Below are 22701 nucleotides of genomic sequence, written 5' to 3'. Positions count from 1 at the left end.
TTTTATTTTATATGTTAGATTTAGTATTTCAGATATCTGGAAATGGATTTTAGATACCAATAAATTAAAGCATAATTAAAGATACCTAAAAGGTTTTCTTACTAGTCAAAACTAAATACAGTAGATATCTGAAATAAACATTGCTACTAGTGAAAACCACATAACAGATATCATAAATTAGCATTTTTACTAGTTGTTATTTAATTGTTGATATCAGGAATGGACATTTGCACTAGTAACAATTTAATTATTAACATAAAAAAATGTAAACAGCTGATATGTGGAATGGGAATTTTCTTTAGAAAGAAACTAATTATAGATATCAGTTATTGCGTTTTGAACAGGAGTGAATGACAGATCATTGTGAAATTCTTGTAAAAATGCAGTTACAAATATCAAGAATTACATTTTTTTTTGCTAGATGAAATTTCATTTTTGACAATAAAAATGGGTATTTCTATGAATAATGAGGTCATTTTTTATATCAAGATTTAAAGTTTTTACAAACCTGACTACTGATACCAAAAATAAGCATTTTCACTAGTAGCAATTTAATTGCTGATCTCAAGAATAAGCATTTTATCTAGTGAAAATCAAATTATAGATATCTATTATTCATATCCTGCACATGATTAAATGTTGAAAGGGCTTGTGATAATGGATGTGGCTTTTATTCTCAAGAAAGATTTTTCTCACTTTTAAGCAAAAAAAATAAAAAATTAAGAAATGAAAAAGAAGTTTGTTAGGTCTGAATTGATAAAACAATAGATATACTGTATCGTTCAAAATAGTGAATGTGCTGACTCTGCTAGGACACCTGTGTGAACTGACTTTAAAAAATCACCTTGAATCTAGTTGCTTTAAAATCATTCCAAAAATGGCTCAGAAAAATCAAGTCAGTGCTGAGAAAAGCTCTATCAGAATTTGTCTGATAAAATACTACTTTTCTACCTAATGCAATGACATTCATATGTTTTTATGTTTTGCTTTATTTCCAAATACTTTTTGTGCCACTGTAGAACTAAATTGTAGAACTAAATTGCACGCCAAAGCTCTTCTGAATTTCTCATGAACTGGAATTGTAAACAATTTTGTTGATACTAAGGTTCTCTTCTTATCAACATGATGGCAAATAGCACCATAAAGCAGCAGTTCATGTGAACTGTAGTTTTGTTTTCCATGATGTTGAGGTTTATGGCTTGAGCCCTGGAAAAAAGATTTGTCTACTGTGTAGTGTACGAAAACAAGCTTACATATCATGGAACATGTGGTCTCAAAGGTTGGCATTAGTTTCCTGTTATTTGCTGAACTCTGCTAAGCGAGGTCTAAAGAATGTTCCTCTCTGGTTTTCAAATGGTAAGGAAAAGTCCTGCAACACAGCGTCCGATTTCATGCTTGGCTTTAAGAGGAACATCAAGCATAATTTGAAATTGGGAACAAGAGCTGTTGTCTAATTGTGATTACAGAGGAACCGAATAAGTTGTCTTGCAGACTAAAAATACCATGACTGCACAAAAAGACGGTAAGAAAACATAGCACGACACACTGCAAACCTACAGTACAGTTTGATGGGTCCCTCTAAAGCAGCACAACAGGTAGAACAAAAATAATTAGAAAAAAAGGTGGTTAGGAGCAAATAAAACAAAACCAGTTTCCAAAGATTTCAAAGGAAGCTTTTTTCAATTGATTACAGCAATCTAAACTAACAGACCACAGACACCATTTATCATAGGATCCACAAATATTATATTGGTCTCATTTTACTGAACCCCCCCCCCCCCCCAAATAATAACAATAATAAAAAGATAATTAATAAATCATATTTTACATTTTTACAATCTTAAGATGAACATACATTTATTTAAAAAAAAAAATTATATTCAGGCTCTGTTTACTCTATATATCTGCTAAAACTGTAAGTCTATTCCACAAGATGGAAGCAAATACTAGGAAAAAGACATTTTCCTCTATTACCTTCCATCACAATATACAGATCTGAAATGCAGGTGGCGCTCTAACGCAACTCTAACACAGTTGCATCCATAGACATTCAGTCTCTTTTGTGATCCCACACACCTTCCCCACTCGTTCAATATCTCGGCCTCTGAGTGGACTATAAGCTTAATGGATGGTTTTGTTAACGATGGTTTGTTTATCATTTTTTTTTTTTTTTCTGCTGGACTGCATATTTTGTTATGGACTTCTGAGACATAACATTGGATTATTTACCCAACCAAGCTCAAAGACAAGTAGAAAATGGCTCATTTTGAAGAATGCAGCCTAAGGCAAGAGTTGATATGGAGTTTATGGCTGCTTGGGGCTCAAAAGCCACAGGTTTCTGAATGAAACCTGAACTCCAATTTTTAACTGTATGAACAATTCCAGAGTTGAGGTTATTACGCAAGACTTTTTAACATATTAGTGATACAGTTGAGCCTGTTCAGACATTAAACCTGTAACAGGAAACTAAACAAACAGCTTGAGCTGGAATAATTCTTATCATCCATCTCAGGAGACAGTGTGACAGCGGCTCCAAAGACCCGCAGTGGTTCTGAACTCATGCGTGAATCTCAAAGACAAACCACTGCCTATTTAATCCTTCTCAAATGTTTTAGAGGCGTATCTGATTCCAAATCATATCTGAGTCCAAAGTCAGGAGTATCTGAGTCCAAATCACTGTTTTGGGTTACTCTATAATATTTGAGGATGTAGTAATAGTTTTACAGACATTATTACATGACTGTAGTGCTCTAGATCATAGAGTACAGTTGGTGCTGTTACCTGCCAGTCCTGAGTTCATGATGACAGTGGGAGATCCACAGCCAGGAAGAGGAGGTGCCATGGGGGGTGGAGGAGGGGGCAGGGGTGCAGATATCTCCACAGCAGGGCCTGGGAGAGGAGGAGGTGGAGGAGGTGCTGGAGCAGCAGATGGACCGTTCGGTACTGGAAAACATTAGAGGAAGAGAGAGAATGAGTGAGGGAATAAATGGAAAGATATGTGATTTTTAATTACAGTATCATTTCCACCAAGACTTAGTTAGAATTGAGTATAAATTCCTAATTCCTGTCACTAATCTACTCGTCTCAGCCTCAGACGGCACTCCCATGGGCTGTTCACTGACTGTCTGACTATTTTGGGTGTAATGTCCAAAAATGGCAAGAGCTACAGTAACTCAAAGCAGTAAGCTCCAATCTGATTGGCCGGAATCAGGTTTTTTATAAGTCAAATGGGAATCAAGTTCTGCTTCAAAGTCAGTTCCCAGGCTGCCACAATGAGCACTTTTGAGGAAGACCTAATCACTGGATTTGCCAGGTTCATGTCATCAAATCCTGTCAAGCACATGTCCGAGTCATTTCTTAAAATCACCTCAAAATCAAAAGGAAGAAATAATGGTAACACTTTACAATAGGTGCTATTTGTTAGCATTAGTTAATGCATTACGAAACATTAACAAATAACAATGACTTTTACAGCATTTCATAATTTTGGTTAATATAAATGTATCAAATACTGTTGTTCATGATTAGTTCATGTTAGTTCATAAAGCACTAAATGCATATTCCGGGTTCAAATCAAGTTAAGGTCATTCGACAGCATTTGTGACATAATGTTGTTATGTGGCAAACAATAATCGAGTTACAGTGATGTGCTTACAATGGAAGTGAATGGAGACCACCCATAACATTAAAGTACACACTGTTTCGAAAGTATTACCGCAAGACGTACACAATATGTGTGTTAACATGATTTTAGTGTGATAAAATCACTTACTATTAACCTTGTCAGGGTGAAGTTATATCCAATATAGCAACTCCATTGCCAGGACGACACAACCCTTTTATCATACCAAAATCATGTAGAACAGAGATTTTATCACTAAAATCATGTTAACATGTATAATGTTTTCGTCTTGTGGTTATACTTTTGAAACAGTGTGTAATTTTACGTTTATGGTCTGGCTCTTTTCACTTCCATTGCCTTTCTGTCACTGCGATTTTTGCTTAAAAGAGGGACAAGTCAAAATAATTTTCTGTGGTAATAAACACTACAAATGCTTTTTATTGAGCTTAACTTGTATCAAACTCAGAACATTCCTTTAACTACTGTTAACACATACAACTTTTAATTTGACAAATTTATTAGCAAAAATTTGTTGAAAAATAACCAAGATTGCCAAGTGCGGTAAAAGTGCTGTTCATCTTTAGTTAATAATGTAAACTAATGGACTTAACAAATGTCAACAAATACAGCGTTATTGTAAAATGTTACTGAAATTATGTTTTGTATAGAGGAACTAATGGGAATTAACAAACAAAGGGGGTCTTTAAGGGGGTCTTTTTATTCCATGGGGTCTTAAAGCCAGCAACATACTTTCCACAAGTATGCGTACGCAGATGCGAGCACTTGGCCAAGGCATTGTCAACGTGCAGTCCAGTTCAACATGCTTTGCATTAATGTAGCGGTAACAAACCTCAGTACTCAAGAAGGCAATAGAGTTACACCCTGTCAAATGCAAATAAAACCCATTACTGTCTACACTGGAAGTGTCCGTTGTGGTGCGTCGTATAGCGGCGACAGTAAACGGATGCCCCGTTCTATTGCTGACGTGTTGCAGAGCTACTCTAAACTATTTATCATCCCGTCCTCCTGAAATTAAATGACTTCACTTCCCAAGTATCATATGTGTGAGACTTTCTGCCATTAACTTTTTTTGTTATATATTTAAATAACTTCTGACTATTAAATTAAAGCCAGCTCGTAATGTTTCTGGTCTCTGCTCTAATTTAAATAATTTTCTGTTTCAAATCACATGCACACATAGTTTTAGCAACAATAACATTATTATAATAATTACTGTATATAATACCTAAATGTTTATACCAATTGATTGCCATTGCCAGATGGTTATTCATCTCATTTAACCGTCAACTGTGAAAGTCAACTCAAGCTCACAGCTGATTGGTCCGTGCTGTCTGCGTGTCATATAGAACATTCACTTTGACTCAGTGTAGACAGCCTAAAGGCCCAAACATACTCTACGTAAGTACGTGAACGCAGACGCATCTTGCTACGCAAGCTCGATTTTACGCGTTGTTGCATTGTGAAATGTGTCAAAGTGCAATTCATAACCTTATGCGAGTACGCGCTGTATTCTCAGCGTTGCCGCAAGGGCCGCTACAGGGGATTTTCTTTTTTCAATCAACAACTGTCATGGTGGAGCAGCAATTTGAGAAGATTCAAACAAGCTGAACAAATTCGATTATACAAACATACAAACGTCATCTTTTCAGCAAATACAAAAGCACACTCCTCAACTGTCGACATGCTGACTCCACCAGATCCAGTTTAGTGGCACCTAATAACTCTTTCTCTCCCTTGTGGTCTGAGGTTTGTAACCACCAGAGCAATGCAAGAGTGCACGTAACGTATGTACAACGGGACCACGCGTTGGCCATGCATTAGTGAAGCACTCACGTCTGCGTACTTGCGTGAAGCATGTTTATGCCCTAAAGTGGCGTTGCTTCGCGGTCAACAGATGTGCCCCGTGTAGACAAGCCCTACATCCGAAACCGCATACTGTAACAGTATGTAATGTATTTAATGAAGGACGCATTTCTCTGCCAGGAAAACTGTGCATTCTTTTAGGTATGCATGCGAGTAGTATGAATAGAATTTGGACATACTTCTTCCGGGGATGTAGGAATTGATCCATGACCCGAATATATGACGTAAAAACAACAACCACGGAAATAATCTGTTCTGATTTTGTTAAACAAGCACCATGTAAGCACAAGGAACAACATATATATACAGGTGCATCTCAATAAATTAGAATGTCGTGGAAATGTACATTTATTTCAGTAGTTCAACTCAAATTGTGAAACTCGTGTATTAAATAAATTCAATGCACACAGACTGAAGTAGTTTAAGTCTTTGGTTCTTTTAATTGTGATGATTTTGGCTCACATTTAACAAAAACCCACCAATTCACTATCTCAAAAAATTAGAATACATCATAAGACCAATAAAAAAAACATTTTTAGTGAATTGTTGGCCTTCTGGAAAGTATGTTAATTTACTGTATATGTACTCAATACTTGGTAGGGGCTCCTTTTGCTTTAATTACTGCCTCAATTCGGTGTGGCATGAAGGTGATCAGTTTGTGGCACTGCTGAGGTGGTATGGAAGCCCAGGGTTCTTTGACAGTGGCCTTCAGCTCATCTGCATTTTTTGGTCTCTTGTTTCTCATTTTCCTCTTGACAATACCCCATAGATTCTCTATGGGGTTCAGGTCTGGTGAGTTTGCTGGCCAGTCAAGCACACCAACACCATGGTCATTTAACCAACTTTTGGTGCTTTTGACAGTGTGAGCAGGTGCCAAATCCTGCTGGAAAATGAAATCAGCATCTTTAAAAAGCTGGTCAGCAGAAGGAAGCATGAAGTGCTCCAAAATTTCTTGGTAAATGGGTGCAGTGACTTTGGTTTTCAAAAAACACAATGGACCAACACCAGCAGATGACATTGCACCCCAAATCATCACAGACTGTGGAAACTTAACACTGGACTTCAAGCAACTTGGGTTATGAGCTTCTCCACCCTTCCTCCAGACTCTAGGACCTTGCTTTCCAAATGAAATACAAAACTTGCTCTCATCTGAAAAGAGGACTTTGGACCACTGGGCAACAGTCCAGTTCTTCTTCTCCTTAGCCCAGGTAAGATGCCTCTGACATTGTCTGTGGTTCAGGAGTGGCTTAACAAGAGGAATACAACAACTGTAGCCAAATTCCTTGACACACCTGTGTGTGGTGGCTCTTGATGCCTTGACCTCAGCCTCAGTCCATTCCTTGTGAAGTTCACCCAAATTCTTGAATCGATTTTGCTTGACAATCCTCATAAGGCTGCAGTTCTCTCGGTTGGTTGTGCATCTTTTTCTTCCACACTTTTCCCTTCCACTCAACTTTCTGTTAACATGCTTGGATACAGCACTCTGTGAACAGCCAGCTTCTTTGGCAATGAATGTTTGTGGCTTACCCTCCTTGTGAAGGGTGTCAATGATTGTCTTCTGGACAACTGTCAGATCAGCAGATTGTGTAGCCTAGTGAACCAGACTGAGAGACCATTTTGAAGGCTCAGGAAAAATTTGCAGGTGTTTTGAGTTGATTAGCTGCTTGGCATGTCACCATATTCTAATTTTTTGAGATAGTGAATTGGTGGGTTTTTGTTAAATGTGAGCCAAAATCATCACAATTAAAAGAACCAAAGACTTAAACTACTTCAGTCTGTGTGCATTGAATTTATTTAATACATGAGTTTCACAATTTGAATTGAATTACTGAAATAAATGAACTTTTCCACAACATTCTAATTTATTGAGATGCACCTGTATATATATATATATATATATATATATATATATATATATATATATATATATATATATATATATATACTATATTTATATCACTTACAGTAGAGAAGAGGCATCAGACTTGCAGTTCTCCGCCGTTCTTTTAAGTCCAGCGTTTTGATCGATGTCACCTTAGCTCTCGAGGGATTATGTGTTCAGTGTTCAGTCGATCCGCACTTCAAAATCTCACCGGAAATAGTAGGTCATCCGGGTATTTCACGCTTACTGCTTCATGAATACTGTGGATTCGGACATACTACTCCATTTGCAAAGTGTTTTTGGCATACTATATAGTAGGGAAGTATGGATATTCGGACGCAGCATGGGTGTTACATTGATAGAATGTTCAAACAGGCCAACGGAATGCTCATTAATTCAAACTCCAACTGTCAACAATTCAAATGTAAACAAACCCACAAAAGGCCTTTGATCTGCTTTTAAGTTGCTCTCTCTCTCTCGCTCTCTCTCTCTCTCTCTCTCTGACAAGTTATTTGACTATCTGTCTAGCTACACTGCTTTTATACCCCATAAACCCTCACTATGCCCACAGTTATACCCAAATACATACATGCCATCAATTTTTTTAGCATTTCTTACGGTAAACTCTTTTGCTGTAGTGCCCCTTGTGGCAACGTTGAGAATGCAAAGCGCACTTGCATTGTGTTATGAATTGGGACCTGGTACATTTTGGAATGCAATGATGGACAAAATCGAGCTAGCATAGATAGAAGTGTCTGTTGTCTTCTTAAAAGGCTTTGTTAGATTCATCCAGCAACGAAACAAGGTCTCCTTGAACACACCTGTATAATTCGGTTTGCTCTCAGACTTTTATCTGATTTCATTTTATCCACCCCCAAATATCACACACAAATACGAATTGTCATTCAGATGGTCTCTTCCTGTTTAAATGGGTGGTTCTTTGTCAGAATATGTTGCAATACAGACCAGACTTTATGCTGATAGCAGATTTGACCTGCTAAAATCATAAATTCGATTTTTTTTTTTTACTATAGCACACTCACTAAGAGTTCCTGAATAACACATGTCCAGTACTGAGAATCAAGACTCATTCCTCACCTGTCACAGGCATCGCAGGAGGGGGAGGGGGCAGGGGTGTTTCAGGCATGGGTGTGCAGTATGTCGCCCCATTAGCCACACCCCCAGAACTGACCATGCCCGCACTAGACAGCTCAACCACACCCTCTGCGCCCAGCAGATGTCCGTTTCCCTGCAGGGGTGACGTGAGGATGGCGATGTCCCCGTCTCCTTTCTTCTGGATCTTGATGGTTCCCTGTTTCTCCAGCTCATGGATCTTCTTCTCCAGGTTACTCTGCTTCTTAATGGCCTCATCTTTCTCCTTCACCATCTGCCTCAGTGTGTGCACCTGAGAGTTGGCATCTTTATACACCTCCTGTGTCCACAGTACAACAGGGATATCAACAGGATGTGAACACCAACGTAATGTCGATAAACATTAAAAGCACCTGTCCACATTTTCATGACTGAAATGTGTTAATAGGGGATCAACATAAATCATTTAATCACCCTCATGTTGTTCCAAAACTTTCTCCCGTGGAACATAAAATGAGGCTGAGGCCTCAGTCATGTTAGCCTCAGTCTGGGAAACAGACAATGAAAGTAAATGGTGACTTGGACATTATGCCTAACATCTCATTTTGTATTCTACAGAACAAAGATAGTCATATTAATTTGTAAATAGTGACAGCATTTTCATTTTTGGGTGAAAGATAAAACAGCATTTTACTTCCACAATGTGTAATTTATAATGGAACAAGAATAAATATAGGATGGGACTTCAGGACTTCAATTCCCATTGGGAGTAAAAAGTGGGCATTCCATATGGGAATAGACAGGCTGCATTACCTACAACAGTAGCCTAATACAATGCTTAAAGGGACATTTCACCCAAAAATGAAAATTCTCTCATCATTTACTCACCCTCATGCCATCCCAGACGTGTATGACCTTCTTTCTTCTGCTGAACATAAACATTTTAGAAGAATATCTCAGCTCTGTAGGTCATTACAATGCAAGTAGTGATGGGAAGTCCGATTCATTTGCGCAAACTGGTTCTTTTGGACTGTTCGTTTCAATGAACCGGTAAAAAAAAAAAAAAAAAAACGGTTCAATTAAATTACAATAATCAGTGTTTATTTGTCATTAGTGTTTCATTCTGTGATCCTGAATTTTTAATAGCCTATGACTGACAAATATTGATTAAATCTTGGATAAGTTTCTTATATTAAAATTTGCAAAGAAAGATTTGTTCTACTTGTTTAAAGCATATAGAGAGAATAAACTAATCAACTCACCAGAAACCATGATTCAGCTTACAACAATTTATATAATCTGCATGCACACTACACAATAGTAAAACTCATTTACATCTCTCGACTTACTGTTAATGTTTTAATAAAAATGTTATTTAATAAAACTAGTCATAAGCATATTTCCATTATGCTTTGTTTGTTATTAAAGAAACTTATTTGTCGCCCCAGGCTCGTTCAAGTTCTCAGTTCACAGGGTTTCTGGCAAGATGGCGGACTGAACAGAACCCTTTTTGTTTGCTCTTCACGTGATTCCCCAATAGATACGTTTTTATAGGCTGTAATATCTTAATTTGTATGTAGTTTTCATACGTAGAATTTGATTTAAAGTTGTATACCTTTTGGAGGTTACAATGCCAAATTAATTTAAAGATAGCAGCGTTGATAAGCAACTACTGGCATCAATGGTTGCGCCTGGCAAAAGTAGCTCTTCCAAATAGTTGAGAGCTGAAAACCAGGGTGAAGAAGTCTCCAATGCTATATTACTGCAGGCAATTCAGGCTATTATGAGAAGATTTGACAGTCAAGACCAGAAACAAGAAGACTTGGCTTCCCAGATGAAACAGAATGCTGCCATGATAGCTTCGATCTCAAAAGCAGTAGAGATTAACGCTGAGGAGGTGAAGGAGTGCAAAGAAAGGGTTTCAGTGTTGGAGAAACAAATCTCGCTGGCCACAAAAGAGAACAATGACCTGAAAGCTTCCATCCATGATCTAGCCAGATACAAAAGGCGATGGAATCTTCACATTAATGGTCTAAAAGAAAAAGAAAATGAGTATACCCGGCAAGATGTCATAAATCTTCTGGGTAGGATTGCTCTCGAGATGGCACCTAAACTAGAGGATGTGGTTGACTCTGTGCATCATTTGCCGAGAAGAGATGGAAAGAAGCCACGACAGGTTATTCTGCAGTTTACCATGAGCCTTCACAGGGATTTCATTTGGAAAGCTAAGAAAAACTCACAGGTCTGTCAAGAACTTAGCATCCAGTTTGCAGAAGATCTAACAAAGGAAGACAAGGCAGCTCAAAATGCTCTTTGGCCTCAAATCGACTAGGCAAATGGCGTATTTCCGAGTACCACTTGGGTACATTAATGGACAGCACATATCAACAATTTGGAAGGTAGACGAAGTTGAAGAAGAAAGCGAATCTTAAGTGAGTGTCTATGAGGAAAGACAAAGGAGTTTATATGGGGATGTCTTACGGTAACTAGTTTCTCAAAAGAGATTGTTCCTGTGTCAATTTATCTATTGATCTGATTAAGAAGTTTAAAGTTCATGTTCTCTTTAACTGATAAGTTATGTTTATCAAGACAACCAATGTCATTGGTTGTCAAACAATCAAGACATTTAAATGCAAGACAACCTTTCTGTTTTGTAAGGGTCAGAAAGCAAATGTCATTTTTCTGCAGGAAACGCATTCCTCTGATTCTGATGTTCAGTTTTGGTCTACTCAAAGGGGCGCTAAAATAATTTTTGGTCATGGTACCTCACGATCTCCAGGGGTCGCTGTTTTGTTAAATAATGCTTTGGGGAAAGTAATATTTTCAAAAGCGGATGACTTTGGCCATTGGTTGATTTGTGTAATGAATCTGGAGGGAAATGTTATTATTTTGGTATATGGTTATAACTATAAATCTAAACAAAGAATTACTCTCTTAATTGACATATCTGATCAATGATACAAAAGACTGTACTCAATGGATAATAATGTAGTGGGGGGAGACTTTAATATGGTTTTTGATGATTGGATGGACCGTTTCCCTACAAAGTTCACAAACTACCATTATAAATTCTGTCTTGATTGAGTTTTGTGATACTGTAGGCCTAGAAGATATTTGGAGAAGAAATAATCCAGAAAAGAGACACTATTCATGGTTTAAACCGGATGGCAACATCTAGAACTAGACTTCTGGTTGACCTCTTATTACATTTCTATGATTGTCGATGATCAGTCCATTAGTGCAGCTCCTTTAATGGATCATTCTATTATTTCTTTCACTCTTATGCCTCATGAAAAAATAAGGTTTACAAAAGGGTATTGGAAATTTAAATCTTCATTGCTTAATGATGGAATTTTTTGTGATAATGTTGGACTAATTATTAAAAATGTTCTGTTAGACAGTACTATACATTTGTATATTTCTAAATGGAAATTTATTAAAAATAAAGTCTGCAGTTATTCAATACCCTTTAGCAAAAACAATGCAAGTGCTCAAAAACAATTAGACAGGAATTTGGTACAACAGCTAAATCTATACTGTGATATGAATGATTCGTTGGAAGACGATAGACAGAAAAAAAGGTTAAATTACAGTGGACATTTGATGATTTGTTTCTTAAAAAAGCTAAGGGGGCTTTTATTCGATCATGTGCTAGATGGATAGAAGGCGAACGAAATACGGCTTACTTTTGTAAATTAGAAAAGAGGCACCAGATCCGATAACCAAATGCTTGGTTATTAATGGGAAACAGTGTACGGATCCATCTGCTATTTCGAAGGAGAGTTACTCGTTTTATAGGAACATATACTCCATGTTATTCACCGACAGATTGTCTTTGCTTTTTTGAGCCTATTAAAAAAACACATACCCAAGATAGAAGACAGCTTCAAACTGGTATGTGATGCAGACTTGAGTATAAATGAGCTTGATGATGCCGTTGATAAATTAACATTAGATAAAGCCCCAGGCCCGGATCAGCCCCCCAGGCTAATTTTTAAAGATATTTCTGGGGAGATATACGAGAACTATTACATAATGTTTTTGAAGAAGCCTTAGGTAATTATAAACTCCCAGAAAGTATGAAGCAAGGTGTTATCGTCCTAATTCCTAAACCTGATAAAGATTCTAAACATTACATTATTAAACAGTGATTATAAATTGCTCATGTCTTTGCGAACCGTTTGAAAAAAGGATGAACCCAAATCATTAGTGAAACGCATAAATCAGGATTTATGAAGGGAAGCGTTGCTCATAATAACATAAGATTAGTATTGGATATTTTAGATTATAATGAATTAATTGAAAATGAAGGTTTGATTTTATTTTTGAATTTTAAGAAAGCTTTTTTACAATCGAACACCCTTTTATTTTTGAGACTTTGCGAAACTTTGGATTTGGAGAATACTTCAGAAATGTGGTAAAGATGATATATGATGGTATCAATAGTTCAGTTTCATTACCTTTCGGCACATCAAGTAGATTTGACATCAAAAGAGGAATAAGACAAGGATGTCCTCTCAGTCCATCGCTTTTTATAATAGCCATCTTTTTTTTTCTTCTCGATTTTCTCCCCTTTTTCTTCCGAATTTGGAATACCCAATTCCCAATGTGCTCTAAGTCCTCGTGGTGGCGTAGTGACTTGCCTCAATCCAGGTGGCCAAGGACGAATCCCAGCTGCCTCTGCTTCTGAGGCCGTCAATCCGCGCGTCTTATCACGTGGCTTGTTGAGAACGTTACCACGGAGACATAGCGCGTGTGGAGGCTTCACGCTATTCTCCGTGGCATCCACGCACAACTCACCACGCGCCCCACCGAGAGCGAGAACCAAATTAGCGACCACGAGGAGGTTACCCCATGTGACTCTACCCTCCCTAGCAACCGGGCCAATTGGTTGCTTAGGAGACCTGGCTGGAGTCACTCAGCACACCCAGGATTCGAACTCATGACTCCAGGGGTGGTAGTCAATGTCTTTTCTCACTGAGCTACCCAGGTCCCCCAATGTTAGCCATCTTGATTAAAAACTGTGACAGTTTGGGTGGATTGGATATAATAGAAGAGCAGATCATTATTAGCCAGTTTGCTGATGATACGACACTCTTTTTAAGCAATGAAGAATAAGTTCCAATAGCCATCAATAGCATCAAAGTCTTTTCACAAGCATCAGGGTTGCATCTAAATTTAAATAATTGTAAACTTTTACCAATTCATGATTCACAGCTGCAGAGGTTATTTTTTATTTATTTTTTTTCCTTTTTCTCCCAATTTGGAATGCCCAATTCCCAATGCGCTCTAAGTCCTCGTGGTCGCATAGTGATTCGCTTCAGTCTGGGTGGCGGAGGATGAATCCCAGTTGCCTCCGTCTGAGACAGTCAACCCGCGCATCTTATCACATGGCTTATTGAGCGTGTTGCCATGGAGACATAGCGCATGTGGAGGCTTCATGCCATCCACCGCGGCAACCACGCTCAATTCACCATGCGCCCCACCAAGAACAAACCACATTATAGCGACCACGAGGAGGTTACCCCATGTGACTCTACCCTCCCTAGCAACCGGGCCAATTTGGTTGCTTAGGAGACCTGGCTGGAGTCACTCAGCACACCCTGGGATTCAAACTAGCGAACTAGCGAACTCCAGGGGTGATAGCCAGCGTATTTTACCACTGAGCTACCCAGGCCCCCCAGCTGCAGAGTTTTTGTGACATCCCAGTTAAGACTACAGTCAAATATCTTGGTCTACATATTACAAAAGATTGCAAAGAAAGAGAAATTTTGAACTTTTCAAACAGCATATGAGTTTGTAGAACAAAATGTAATATGTGGTTACAAAGAGATCTGTCTATTTTTGGTCGAAATATTTTAAATAAAACTGAATCCTTATCATGATGTATATATCCTGCCTATTTCATTCCAGTTTCTCCCCATAATATAAATACAATAAATCAAATACATTTTGATTTTATTTGGAAAAATAAAACACATTACATTGCAAGAGCAAGTACTGTTAAGGATTATGCTGATGGCGGTTTTAAAACAATTGACTTTGATTGCATGAATGGGACTCTTAAACTATAATGGTTAAAATCCTTTATTCTAAATAAAAATACAATTTGGTTTATATTCTCCGCTTAATGTTCAGTACAACTGGCGGCATTAAATTTGTCTTAAAATGTGATTACAATATATATAATCTGCCTATTAAGCTTTCAAATTTTCACAAACAGGTACTTTTGTATTGAAACAACAGAACATATCTTTTTTTTTTTTTTTACAGACGCATACAGACTAGTCCAAATAGTTCTTTCTTATAAATAAAGGTTCAAATTAGCACCATAATGGGTTTTACATGCTGATGTCATAACAGAACCTTTAAGTTCCACAAAGAACTTCTTATTCTGTCATTTTTTAGAAAAGCATCTATATACTGGTGCTTTAAAGAACTCAGGAACCAATACACTGATCTGAAGAACCTAAAATGAAACAACAAGAACTATCATAATCCCTAAAGAAACATATAGCTCAACACAAGAACCCTGTACAAAAGAAGAGGGTTCTTTTCTGAATTTCAGGTGCTATAGAGAACCATTGAAGAACCTTTATGTTAAAGAAAGTATGGAGTTTGGACAGTGAGATGAGAGAAGCAGAAAAGAAGATGAGGAATTGATGTACCCGAATAGACTCCAACTCTTTATTTCTGTGCATGAGTTGTTTCTCCAGCTCAACGATCTTCGCCATCGCCTCATTCTCTGTGTCCTGCAACTTCTCCGTCAGCTATAAAACCACAACATCAACAAGGCATAAGACTCCAGTTATAGAGGCACAATCACAAATATCAGAACTGAGCAGTTGAGCTTTCTAAAATGTTGAGAAATGAACATTGTGCTTTAAACAGAACACCAAAATGTTAGCTGAGGCGACTCAAATGAGTTCAAGCAGTTTTGCATAAATTATATTATGTGCAGTATGCAGTGTTGGGTAAGTTACTTCACAAAAGTAACCCAATGAGTAATTGACTAGTTACTTCTCTAAAACTGTAATCAGATTACTGACTATACAGACTGCTTCTTATATACAATATATTGGCCACCCATTATTGGCCATTAAATTACATCAGTTTTTTCTGATTTTGGAAAAATGATTCTAATATATCTTATGACAATTATTCTGAGGTCATTTATTATAGTGTTTCAGGACTTTGTTGAGAGCAAGTGAGTGTGTTGCTGTAAGACGGTACTAACATGAGACATGTTCTCCTCGAGCTCCTCCACTCTCTCCAGTGCTGCGTTTTTTGTCTCTGCATCTTCTAGCAGAGCTCCGACATCAAACACGTTATCCAGATATGCTTGAATCTGCACGTGCAGTTTATCACTCTCTGTGTGCTTCAGTTTCTACAGAAACAGACAGCAGTTCAGCACTCAATAGCAAGAGCAATACTGAACATTAGTGACGGAAAGCTCAGTGTTTCAAACACGTTTACTCACGTCCAGATACTCATCCAGACCCAGTTTTGTGAAGTCGTACTGTAAGTGCACTCTAAAATTCATGTCTTCCACAGAATGAACCACAATGTTTATGAACTGCATACAAGCAACCTGCAACACAATATATAACACATATCAGTTCAGTTTCAAAAACACTGAATGGCAATATAGGGTACAAGCATATAATGTGATGCTATATACCATATACAAAATACCATATAACAAATACTGCATATATTTCACTTTTAGTAGTAAAAAACACACAAAGACAAAATATGACTTTTATGACATTAAATGCACAGATATTAACCAAGTGTAAAATGTGTTTCCCTCTCCATGTTCTGCTAATACTGTTTAAGGCTGTAAAGGTATTTATTTGTGATGCAGCTAAGTTAGGCTTTTATGTAGGATATATATCTCTTCTAGGATGAGCTTTTTGTCTTTATGATTAAATCTCATAGCCGAAGACTGATCATTTCATAGCAAACCTTTATGTTTTCACATATAATTATTAAAATCACAGTTAATGATACAGCATGTTAAGTATCAATAACTGTGACAACAAATGAAAGTGTGCATATGTTTGTATATATTGAGATATAGTCATTATCATTAAGAGTTTTTGTTAAATCTAACTGTCTGTCTGAGACTTGGTCCAACAAATACCATGAAGTCAATGTTATTATCTTCATTCTTGAAATGCTCCATGAGTCTCTCAAAGCGCTGATCTTCTGAACAAACCTGTAAAGCAATAAAGAAACAGATCGTTAGATGCCCATCAGAACAATGTCCAGAGAATTAAAATGAGATAAGAATGACAGTAGAATCAGTTTTCAGCCTCTAATAACATATTTGACATGTCAAAACCCCTTGATGCAGTAGTCCTTTTTATTTGATAAATAATCTATTGATAAATATAAAATTAGCTTGATGCCTCCCCAACTGAGTTTCTGGACACAGTTTACAGCTAGTAAACTATGAAAAGTGTTTCTGTAATGAATGTTCATAGTCTAAACCCAAACCTAGACTAAACACGTCTCTTACAATTTTGGAAAGAATTAGGCTCCACAAACTAAATTAAATAAATCACGAAATTTTGCAGTCAATACATAAAAAATACAGTGAAATGTGACCATAAATACTGTAATAAATACATTTATTTATGCTCACACTTCAATGTATTTTTCTACACATTGCAACATTTCATGATGCAATTAATTATATAATTAGTAAATATTTATATATTTATTTTATTTCGTCTGTTACCTCTATCCCTCAAGAAGTTTTACATTAAACATTACAGAATTTTCTTAAAGGAATATTCCAGGTTCAGTACAAGTTAAGCTCAATCAACAGCATTTGTGGCATAATGTTGATTACCACAAAAAATAATTTCAACTCATCTTCCTTTTCTTTAAAAAAGGCACAAATCTGGTTTACAGTTAGACACTTACAATGGAAGTGAATGGGGGCCAATCCATACACGTTAAAAAGCTCACTGTTTCAAAAGCATAACACAAGACATAAACAATGTGCATGTTTACATGATTTAAGTGTATTAAATTGTAAATGCCTCACTGTAACCTTGTTTTTTCCCTAAAAAAAAAAAAAATATATATATATATATATATATATATATATATATATATATATATATATATATATATTTGTTTTTTTTATTTAATTATTGAAATTTAGACGCAAATGCTCTCGATTGAGCTTAACTTGTATTGAACTTGGAATATTCCTTTAACTCTCTACAAATGACACAATAGTTAATACATTCTTTCTATAATGAAATCATCTGTTTAACTTGATCAATAACAATATGAAGAATGACAGCAGCAGTGATGAGTTTACAATCATGTTTCCATGGCTGATAATAAATCTTTTAGACTGTTAGAAACAGCCTGATCTCATGAAATTTCCGTGACCATGGCAACATTTTTGCAAACCAAAATCATGTGCTGTATTATACGTTTGGCTGCAGTTTCGAGGTGAAATGACCAGCGGGGGCGCCAAAAGCGAGTGAAATGGTGTCGTAATCAGATGAGATTTTAAGGTAGTGATCTAAAAGATAAATGAGAGGTGAACAAGCAGCCATCCTTACCCTTAAACATAACAGATAGTGTATTTAAAGCAAATTCACATCATTATGTGATGCTTCTATGACACCTTCATCTCTCCTGGCAGCTTGCATGTTTGGCTGGGCTCAAACCGCTGTATTTCTGAGTCTGAAGTCCAACACTCTATCAGGTGAGCTACCACAGAAGCTAATCTCATTAGAATAAGTGTGTAAATGTAGGTGAGTCTGTAATACAAGTGTTAAAATGTATTGTTTTTCAAATCATGCATTAGAGTAGAAGTGTTTTGATATCATAACATACCAGTGTGTGAGTAACAGAGCGAAAAATAAGTGTTTATAAAGTCATAATCAGCCACTGTAGTTGTGATTTGTGTGAAAGTGAATAAAAAGCACAATTGTTGTAGCGCCTCTAGTGTTAATTTCACAAGGAAACAGCAACTTAATTTAGATAGCGGCACGTAAAAGTCAATTTGCAAAAATTTAGTTATGTAGCATCCATTCTATGAGACAAGGTTGGTAAGAAACACTGTTAGAAAGGATGTCTAATGTTAAATAAGAGATGACAGCATGTTTGTACCTCTAGAAAATGATCAAAGGCAGACAGAATAATCTCATGACCTCCTCGAACCAAACACACAGCAGCCAGCAGCTCCAGGACCAGAGCTTTAGTCCTGCACCAGCAGAGAGCAAAAGCACACATTACAAACACCTTCATTCAACTACATTAATCAGTCATCACTAGACCTGCACAGAATTACACAGAAATCTCCATAGAGCTTCACACAACTCAAACACTCATCATTCACAAAGTATAACACATGCATGTTTTTTTTTTAAGTATCGTAGCTAATTTTATTTTGCTTATAGTTTGACTATACATTATAAAAAGTTATAAAACTACACACCAATGTGAGAGTAGTACTCTCAGCTCTGTTTAACACATTATAACATATTTAAATCCATTCCACAGAAATCTACAGATTTACCCCATAGTTAATGCAAAAAATTAAAAAAATTATGCACAGATTCTGTGTGGGCCAATTTACTCCTTTCTCTACTGAAAATACTGCATAATATCTGCCTGCTGAACTTAGTTTTATGTTTTCTTTTATTGAGGGAAAGTCTGTGTTTAAGAATAAATAAAGAATAAACTACGGCTGGGTGACACATTGAATATTCACTATATAATTGCGGTAATTTCGCTGACAATATAAAATTAACAAAATTGTGAATATTGCGATGATTTTAATGCACTTTTTATTTGGCCACTACGCTTCCTAGAGAGTTTGACTTTAGACTGATTGCATTACCATTCAGGGCTACACAATTCATTAAAATACAATTCATTAAATGAATATTTGATCTGTGTGTGCTTCAGAATGAACGGGTGGCATGCTGTTTTGTGTGTATGACTGCACGTGTGGGGCTTGCGATGTTTTCAGCGCTCTCAGAGCAGTTTGTGTGCATTGTGAAAGCAAAGTGTTGTAGGTTCACATATTTTCGAAATTAAGAAATAAAGTAAAATAAGATCTGTGGTGAAAATGTATTGAAGAGACTTTCCCGTTTTGTTCTAGAGCATAAATTACACACAGTCATACCTCAGTTGTTGAGTTTGAAGTCGTTGCACCTTAAAATGCATGTTGCTAAACCATCACTAAATAAGGACTTCAACAGTCATCAGTTTCATAAAGCACGAAGCTCCCATGCTCATGGTAGTTGTAGTCCTTAATTAGCATTGTGATAGCAACATGCATTTTTAAAAAAAACAGTAATTTGAAAATTAACTTTTCAGGTATGACTGTGTGTAATTTATGTTCTAGAACAAAATGGGAAAGTCTCTTCATGTCATTTTAAACACAGGCATTATTTTATCTCATACACTGTATCTAAAACTGCCATTATAAAAATCCATAAGAAAATCCTGAGGGAACCCATGGCAAAAAAATGCTACTGTAATTGTCTTCTGGGATTTTGGACTACATCCTGAACAGCTCTACTGCAAACATCTGAAACCACTACAAGTTATTATACAGATAAAAAAAAAAAAAATGTGACACAGTGTCACAGAAAAAAGGTTTGAACAGATTTGTATTGAGGAACATTTTTCACGGTCAAATACACACTGCACTATTAGTTACACCAGCATAAAAGTTTTAGGTGACGGTGAAGTAAATAAGACAAAAATATATTACTAATAATAAAACATATTATCTTACAAAAAAATAATAATAATATTAATAATAAAATAAAATAAATAACAATAATAATAATAATATTTCAGTATTTTATTATATTAATCAACCCACAATAATAATTCAGTGGGCTATTATAATAGTGTTCAACTGAGTATATATATATATAAATGTGAGTAAAATAGTAGTTTATACTATAAACAAACTATATACTGTATAATCTAAAATCAAACAAAACAGTATTTTCAGAAGAATTGCACTGATTTCTGTCATTTACACGCCCCCCCCCCCCCCCCCCCCAAAACACACACACACACACACACACACACACAAAGAGAGGGAGAGATTAAGGGCTCCAGTATTTATGACACTGCCAGAAGAGTCACAACCTACATGAATTAAAGACAGGAATTCTGGGAAATCTCCATTAGAGTGCTCCCTCTTTCAAAGAGTCTCTCTCTCTCTCTCTCTCTCTCTCTCTCTCTCTCTCTCACACACACACACACACTTACTCCATCTCAATGGGTTACCTGGGATTCTTATTGTTCAGACTTAGTGCAATTTCATTCACAGCATGTGGGTGAGACATGACCATGTTGAAGCCATACTGAAAGAGAGAGAGAGAGAGAGAGAGAGAGAGAGAGAGAGAGAATTACAAAACACAGAAGGATGTTGAAGATTTATTAACTGAACATAAAACAGAAGCTGTAACTTGAACTTGACTCTGAACATCCTTTCTCTAATGAGGTAAGTGTAATCTACCTGGTAGTTCATGATGGCTCGTAGGCACATGATGCACACATGAACATCGTCTTTCTTACACACTAATCTGGAGTTCTTCAATGTTCTCCTGCTGGGCAATGTATTACACCTGAGAACAAAAACAACAGCAGAACTTTACAAACCTACTTCAAACTCACATATTACATGAAAAATGACTTCACTAATGAGCTTTTTAAAATGTACAAATTCCATTTATTCCATCAATAAATATGATGTATTGCAATTCATTCACAAGTGATAATTCCTATACCCTGTTCCCCTCAACGACTCACATTTTTAACTCACTTTTTAAGTCATTTTTATTTAAAATTGTATTTGTAACAATCCTACAGCATAGCCATTACTACTGTTTTCCTTTGAGGTGCTCTGTGAACACTTAATTTATACCATTTGGAATGCAGTATATGTCTTCTCGTTGCAAAACCTGACATAACAACCCGTTGAGCACAACAAATGATGAAATAAAAAAAACATGCAATTTGATCTGACCGTTCAGACTGAGACACACTAACAAAAATCTGATTTAATTCAAACCACTTACGAATGTGTTGTGGATCAGGCTTGTAAAAATCTGATTTTATGTGTTTGAGTCAGACAGGCAAAAAAAAATCATTGTTGCTTTTTTCTCCCGGTGTGAACATAGCCTTTGAGACCTCTGTGCACATATCACCTCCAGAACACAACAACAGCATCATTGACATGCATGCCAACCATCAGATCTCAGCCTAACGCTTTTATGTGTGAGAACAGAGACACACAGCAACAGATGCACACAAAAACAGCGCACACACACAGGAATAATATACACATTTACACACACACACACACACACACACACACACACACACACACTAACAGACAAGGAGTGAAAAACAGACAATCCCACACTAACATATAGATATATATAAAAATAAAATGTGTACAGTACTAACAGAACAATAAATAGGCACCAGTGTTGGGGAGTAGTTAACTAAAGTAGCAATGCTACTAACTTAAAGGGACAGTTCACCCAAAAATGAAAATTCTCTCATCATTTACTCACCCTCATGCCAACCCAGATGTATATGACTTTCTTTCTTCTGCAAAAATTATGATTTTTAGAAGAATATTTCAGCTCTGTTGGTCCATACAATGCAAATGAATGGGTGTCAAAATTTTGATGCTCCAAAAATTACATAAAGGCAGCATAAAAGTAATCCATAAGACTCCAGTGGTTTATTCCATATCTTCTGAAGTGATATGATAAGTGTGGTTGAGAAACAGATCAATATTTAAGTCATTTTTTACTATAAATTGTTCTCCCTGCCCAGTTGGGGGTGATATGCACGAAGAATGTGAATCACCAAAAACACAAGAAGAAGAATGTGAAAGCTAAGGTGGAGATTGACTGAGCAGGGAGAATAATTTATAGAAGAATTTTATAATTGATTTAACCACTGTATAAGTATTACTTTTAATACTGACAGTGATTTTTGGAGCTTCAAAGTTCTGGTCACCACTCACTTGCATTGTATGGACCAAAAGAACTGAAATATTCTTCTAAAAATCTTCATTTGTGTTCAGCAGATGAAAGAAAGTCATACAACATCTGGGATGGCATGAGGATGAGTAAATGATGAGAGAATTTTCATTTTTAGGTGAACTGTTCCTTTAACAACTGGTCCATTTTTCAGAAGCGCA

General features: G+C 36.5%; 1 protein-coding gene across 4 annotated transcripts in view; it reads right to left on the bottom strand.

Annotated features, from left to right (window-relative positions):
* LOC127448058 (formin-like protein 2) overlaps window positions 1-22701 on the bottom strand; it is a 149966-nt gene that overhangs the window by 30144 nt on the left and 97121 nt on the right. For all 4 annotated transcript variants that reach the window (XM_051710325.1, XM_051710324.1, XM_051710326.1 and 1 more), the window contains 9 exons: window positions 21001-21109; window positions 20769-20845; window positions 18624-18717; window positions 16627-16701; window positions 15961-16071; window positions 15718-15867; window positions 15149-15250; window positions 8487-8820; window positions 2782-2943 (listed from right to left, as the gene is read on the bottom strand). In XM_051710325.1, the coding sequence (XP_051566285.1) occupies window positions 2782-2943; window positions 8487-8820; window positions 15149-15250; window positions 15718-15867; window positions 15961-16071; window positions 16627-16701; window positions 18624-18717; window positions 20769-20845; window positions 21001-21109 (1214 nt within the window). The remainder of the gene's footprint in view (window positions 1-2781; window positions 2944-8486; window positions 8821-15148; window positions 15251-15717; window positions 15868-15960; window positions 16072-16626; window positions 16702-18623; window positions 18718-20768; window positions 20846-21000; window positions 21110-22701) is intronic.

This window comes from Myxocyprinus asiaticus, chromosome 11, assembly GCF_019703515.2.
Source record: "Myxocyprinus asiaticus isolate MX2 ecotype Aquarium Trade chromosome 11, UBuf_Myxa_2, whole genome shotgun sequence".
Classification (NCBI taxonomy): Eukaryota; Metazoa; Chordata; class Actinopteri; order Cypriniformes; family Catostomidae; genus Myxocyprinus; species Myxocyprinus asiaticus.
The sequence above is the reverse complement of the archived record's forward strand: the minus strand, read 5'-3'. Positions and strand labels throughout refer to the sequence as shown.